The sequence below is a fragment of the Camelus dromedarius genome, chromosome 30 (genome assembly GCF_036321535.1).
Source record: "Camelus dromedarius isolate mCamDro1 chromosome 30, mCamDro1.pat, whole genome shotgun sequence".
Taxonomy (NCBI): Eukaryota; Metazoa; Chordata; class Mammalia; order Artiodactyla; family Camelidae; genus Camelus; species Camelus dromedarius.
In genome coordinates this window covers 18,576,252-18,582,251 of record NC_087465.1, presented here as the reverse complement: position 1 = coordinate 18,582,251, position 6,000 = coordinate 18,576,252, and the positions used below count along the sequence as shown (strand labels likewise).

The 6,000-nt window shown below is 34.2% G+C and overlaps 1 protein-coding gene across 2 annotated transcripts in view; it reads right to left on the bottom strand.

Moving 5' to 3' along the window:
- Nucleotides 1-607: 607 nt before the first annotated feature.
- The window catches only part of ZBTB10 (zinc finger and BTB domain containing 10), a 28,428-nt gene continuing 23,035 nt past the window's right edge, over nucleotides 608-6,000 (bottom strand). For both annotated transcript variants that reach the window (XM_031441428.2, XM_010979393.3), the window contains exons 6-7: nucleotides 5,724-5,896; nucleotides 608-5,496 (exon numbers count right to left, since the gene is read on the bottom strand). In XM_031441428.2, the coding sequence (XP_031297288.2) occupies nucleotides 5,194-5,496; nucleotides 5,724-5,896 (476 nt within the window). In that variant the 3' untranslated portion in view covers nucleotides 608-5,193. The remainder of the gene's footprint in view (nucleotides 5,497-5,723; nucleotides 5,897-6,000) is intronic.

Below are 6,000 nucleotides of genomic sequence, written 5' to 3'. Positions count from 1 at the left end.
AAAACACTAGGAATTATATGCAATTTGAGCATCTGTTCCTTTAAGTCACGCTTTTCCAAACTAAGTGAAAACTCTCATTTCTTTAATAATAAAGTCTGGCAACCTGGTCATTCCATGATTTCTTTTGTTCTATTGCTAATACCACCGCCACAAAACCCTTCAAAGTATGTTTTTTCTTTCTGTATTACTGAAGTTTCAAAACCTGGAGCTTTACATTTACTTGTAATCTGTGAACCCTCTGGTATGCAGCCAATAGGGAAGTCGTTCACCTTTGCTCTTCAGCCCATTGCCAAAATTATGCACATTTCAGGGGAGTATTTCAATGTTTTCTACAACCTGTAGAGAATTCCAAAAGCGGTAAAGATGAAAGACAAGTGATGTGCTGATTACAATTCACTGCTATTAAAGCGGCTCTCCAAGCATGACTAGGAAGTAGTCCTTTATGCTCTTCATATCGAAAGATACAAACCAAAAAAACCCTTCATGTTCTACAATTCAAACTTGTAAACCTTAAGTACAAAGGTATCTGAATTATGTAAGCCAAAGTTTACAAAGGCATCCCCCTACCCCCATTAGTCAGAGTCAACAAAAGTCACAAAGCCAGGAGTTCAGTGCTCACAAGTTTATATTTTTAGGTTTGATAAAGAATCTTGTGTATTTTCTAAATACACAGACAAAACAGTTTTGGAAGGTTACATACATGTCTTAGGACACTTATACTAGGTAGGTAAATTACATTAAAAAATTGGTCTTCGTAAAAGATCTTCCCAAAGAGCTTTTACAAACAGCAGGCAGAAGATAGTGTTCTTTCATGTTTACAGTGTTTAAAATGCTGATTCTCCCATTTCATCATGGCCTCAACCATCCCTCTCCTCAACCCCAAATTTTGTTCTCAATAGCTGGCATACTCCAAATTTTAAGTACCCAACATCAAAAAATTCAGGGCTAGAAAACATCTGTTAAAGTGTGCTTATCCCTAAAGCATTTTAAACTAGAACAGGTTCAACTTCACTTGAAAGTAGGGATACAGCAGGAAAAAACTTTCCATTTTAAACCCTAAAGTGACTACAAAAGAACACCAGTTAGTTCTAAGCATGTATATTATGTACCATAGTTAAGTTTAAGGATCTGGGTGACTGAACGGCACAAAAACTGGGGTTCACATCTAATTCTTCAGTTAAAAACCATCCTTTTAAAAATGAAAATGCCACAGCCAATTAATAGCATGTGCGACACTGAGGTTGGTATCTTGTTAATAGTCATGTGATACAACTGCTGTATTTAGGAGGAAAGAGTAGTAAGGATATTTGGGGGAGGAAGAATTAAGACACTCAAATTCCTAACAGATGTTTTATAGGGAAAAGATGTCTCCATAGACAGACCCCTTTAAAGAGCTGACATCCGACAAAGTTGTTTAATGGGGCAATAGAGCCCCCTAAAAAAAAGAGCACGGGCTTCAGGATCAGACCTAGTCAAAACCCAGCTCTACCGCTCAGTAACTGTGTTACGTTCGCAAATTCAATTAGGCAAATTTCCTGGAGCCTTTCCTTGTCTGTAAGATGGAGACTATAGCACCTCCCTTACAGGGGATTTGATAATATAAAGCGCAATGGCATGTGCAGGTACCAAAAAAAAAAAAAAAAAAATGACAGCTTTTTGGAATTATTCAGAATGTTTTCATCCTATGTTGACAACATCCTAAAAGTATAATAAAGCTTATCGGTTTTAAATTTCATGATTTTTAAAACCCATCTCCCATAACATTTTCCCCTGTTAATTATGCAGCTCCAGTCATCTTCAGGCCCTTTACAACGTATCATGTTAATATAAATTTCAACGTCCCAATCTTTTCATTCCCTATTTTCTCCCACTTCCCCCACCCCTTTCCTCATGGTTCCCATCTATCATTAAACAACTAAGATGTATCATGGCCCAGACAGTGTTCTAAGCACTTTACAGGAATTAACTCATCTCATTCTTCTCCATCAGGATGGCTCTACCAAACCAGCTGGTTTCCCCCCCAAATTTCAAAGCTAATCATTACTGTTCAGTTTCCCCTTCCTATAATGTTTCTTTTCTTTTTTGGCTTTTAATTGCCAGAGTGGTAAAATTTAGGAAAACATCTAGTGAATATGAAAAAATGAGGGCCAATAACAATGAAAAGGCAGGGACCACGTGGAAGTAACTGTCTCTGAGAAGCCCAAGAATTAATACATGATCTTGATTTACATGAGAGGGTCTGCTACTACAGAATGAATAGGAAATAAACAGTTTATACTCTTCCCCTTCATTAAATAAAAGCTCTAAAATAGTTTTCATTTAAAATATAAGTTACAAGAAATTCAGCAAATGTGTAACACATAATTCTGCCAGGGCTCCAGACAAAATTATGAGTATTCCATTGTTACCTCTCTGAGACCAATCATAAGTTCTTAGTATCTATCAACTTCCTGAAATTTGTACTGTAAGTCAGAAAAAGAATATACTAAAAAAATAGAAACATCCAGTAGTATACCATAGTACTAAAAACTATTTTTAAAAAAGATCTAGAAGGGAAAAGGTAGTCCCCTCAAGATCATGAAACAAAATAAGTTAGGCAGTCAGCAAGTAGAAAAATCTGTCAATTCTGTTTCTGGTAAAATGTTTAAAGAAGAAATTTTTATATAGGCTGAGGCTAATATATTCAAGAGTATAAACATTTTTCCTTTGGATTACCTTTCTAAAAACAAACTCTTAAAAGTATATTTCAGTTGACTAAAAATATAGCCAAATCTGTCACAACACAACATAAAAGGTAATGGACAATAATTATAGAATATTTTAAATTAACAGTAACAAGCCATCTACATCAAACCTTGTTTCCAACTAAAACCAAAACAAAAGCACAACAATCCCGTAGTGTACCAAGTATATATTTCAATTTACTATATGCAATCTAACAAAAATTTGGTCATAATTTACCAGATATACATAAAGATTTTAGTAGTAAAGAAAATTCAGAGTAAGTTCTTACCTTAAGGAAAAGTAAAAGTACATTAAGAATGTAAAGCCAAGTCCAGTTTCTATGCAATAAGTGAACTGTAGTCTAATAAAGCAGATTTAGGTGATTTTCAGATATATATCTTTTCTCTTTAATATATATTTATATATAGACAGATCTACCAATTGTAAACTATGGTTTATTTTAAAGGAGAGGGATAAATGGGATGAAAGAAATCTTTATACTATACTTACATATTCACAAAGCAGAACATTTTACGTTTAAAATACTTTTCCATTCATAGTATCTCTGCCCAACTAACGTCTACTTTGGACCCCACCAGAATTACATTTTACTCATTTGTCTAAAACATTGAGAATAAGATGTACTCTTTAGCCTTAAAAATCAAACCAAAACTATTCATGTCAGTTTTTCAATTTTGTAGAAACTACAATAAAGTTTAGATGACAAATGATGCATCTAACCATGTAACTATACTTTATCTTTGATTTAACCACGCAGAAGCATCAGTCTAACATTAAACCATTATTTTACTGAAATCAGAGACAATGAGAAAGCTCATCTCTTAAATAACGTATCAACTTTTCAACCTTGATCAGATGGAGCACCAAAAGGATGTCTGTCTGTCAGAGTGTACTTTTGCAGTTTTTTCCACACGATTAGCGTAATTTAGTTACCTGATATAAAATAGGAAAATATACTCACAATTTCTATTTAAAAGAAAGCTGAAAATATGATATCCCTCAATCTTATATAATATACAACATGTTCCTGATAAATGTCGTGAGTGTTGTGTGAAATGTTGCTTGAGTTAATCAGCTAATTCATCATCAGGCTAAGTAAATCTGGCAATTTCAACTCAATACATCACCCCTTGTACCCCAAAGAATTTAGCTAACGGAATAAACTGTAAAGCCTCTCAATATTTTGTCAGATTTCTGCAGATAGTTGAATCATGGCAACTACTAGAAAGACTACATATCTATCAAGGTGTAGTGACTTCAACGAATTGAAAAAAATAAATTAACTTAATTATCTATCATAATTTCAAAACACTGAATATCCAGATAAGTATGAAACAAAGGAGAATGCACTTTTTGTGTTAATTTTAATGATAAAAAGGGCACAGGAGTAAAAACCTGATATTTCACTTATATTGCATAACAAGCTAACCAAACTGGACATGGAGGATACATTATAAAACAAATCATTTTACTTATTGTTTCTATGACTTTTCTTTCAATTAGATTTGTCTTTTCAAATAGGACTGAGGTATAGTACACTGGCAAAAAATAAAAAAGAAGCAAACAAGAGTAGTGCCAAAGTAACAGATACCCAAAACCAAATGCCTTGTCAGAAAATGTCATATAGTAACCATTTATCAGATTAGAGCAGCAGGAGAAAGTTACTTCTAAATCATAATCATTTTAGTGGTATTTATCAACCTCGCCACGGTACTTTGCAACATCATTCTTCATTTGTAAAATAGTAAATAAAATTCATGTCAAAGGAAAGGGGAATGGAGGAAGTCAGTTAGTTCATTCCAATAAATTACCTCTCCAGTTCTTATAAACATGCCCATCAGCACAAAATTGAGAAATAATACCTAAGACTAGAATAGACCTGGTTTAAGTTATGAAGCAAATTAAAATGGAAAATACAGAAAAGTAGAACCAATGGGGTTGAAAGGGCCCCCTCACTGAAAATCTGTATTAAAAAAAATAAAATTAATACAAATAAAAATAGAAACAAAACTCTACTAGTACAAACTAGCCTGAGTGGTTTGATGGACAGAGTAATTAGGTCAGCTGTCACTGTACTCTAATAAATGGATTTTCTTCATTCATGTTGAAGTGGCACATGAATGTAAGCTTTTTAAGAACAGGTACTATATTTTCATAGGACCCAAATAGTTACTGCATACCCTATAAATAAAAAATATTTTTTACTTTGATAACTGACTGAAGATGTGTGGACTCCATGTAATCCAACCACAAGGTTGTCTGCTGTACAGTCCTGTGCAAATATAAAAAAAAAAAATTTTGCTCTAAGGCTTTGACCCTACAGTTTTCACAGCAACGTAACTACCATCCAGCATGTACCATATTTTGCAAGCCTTCAAGTTCAACAATTCAAATTGTTGATTCATATTATGTCCAAATGCAGCATCCTTGAGGGGTATAGTCGGTCCATTAATCATCTAGAGACATACAAACATCTCCTGATTCATCCCATCGAGATGCATCGTTCTGATCTTCTCCATCATCAACCAGCTCTTCATCAGCTTCTCCTCCGTTCTCCTCAAATTCTTCATCCCGAGGGAAATCTGTATCCTGTCCCTGATCTACACTTTCTTGCCCTCCTTGTTGTGATTTATCTGTACACTCCGTACAAACACCATAGCGTCGAGATCCATGTCTTATTCCAACACTGGCTGCTAACATGAAGATCTTCTTACACACCATACATTTGTATTTTTTATCCTTCTTATGCACCTAATTGAAGGGGGGAAAAATCCAATGTAAAGATAGTACAGACAATATAATGCATTTGAACCACTCAAACCTCCCACTTGGTATTGGCTCACATTGTTTAAAGCAATTTATTTTTTTATTACATCTACCTTCCTTAAATTTGCAAGTAGTAGTGTTTAAAATACCTCAAATTTCACTGACATAAACATAGTTTATCTCAAAGATCAGTCACATGTAAAGTTACTTACCAGGGCATGTCTTTTTACGTGTTCTCTGCGAGTAAACAGCTTTCCACAAGTATCACAGCTAAACGATCTGATTCCCGTATGAATGAGCAAATGCCTTTTTAGTGTTCGTCTGTATTTGGCTACATAGCTACAATGAGGGCATTTTAACTTGTTCATGATTAGAGATGATTCACCTTTGAGAATTTAAAAAAAAACAAAACAGCACTTATTATATACTGAACAGAAAATCGCTATCAGGAGCTTGCCTCTTCCTCAGAACAGGGATTATTATAGGGCT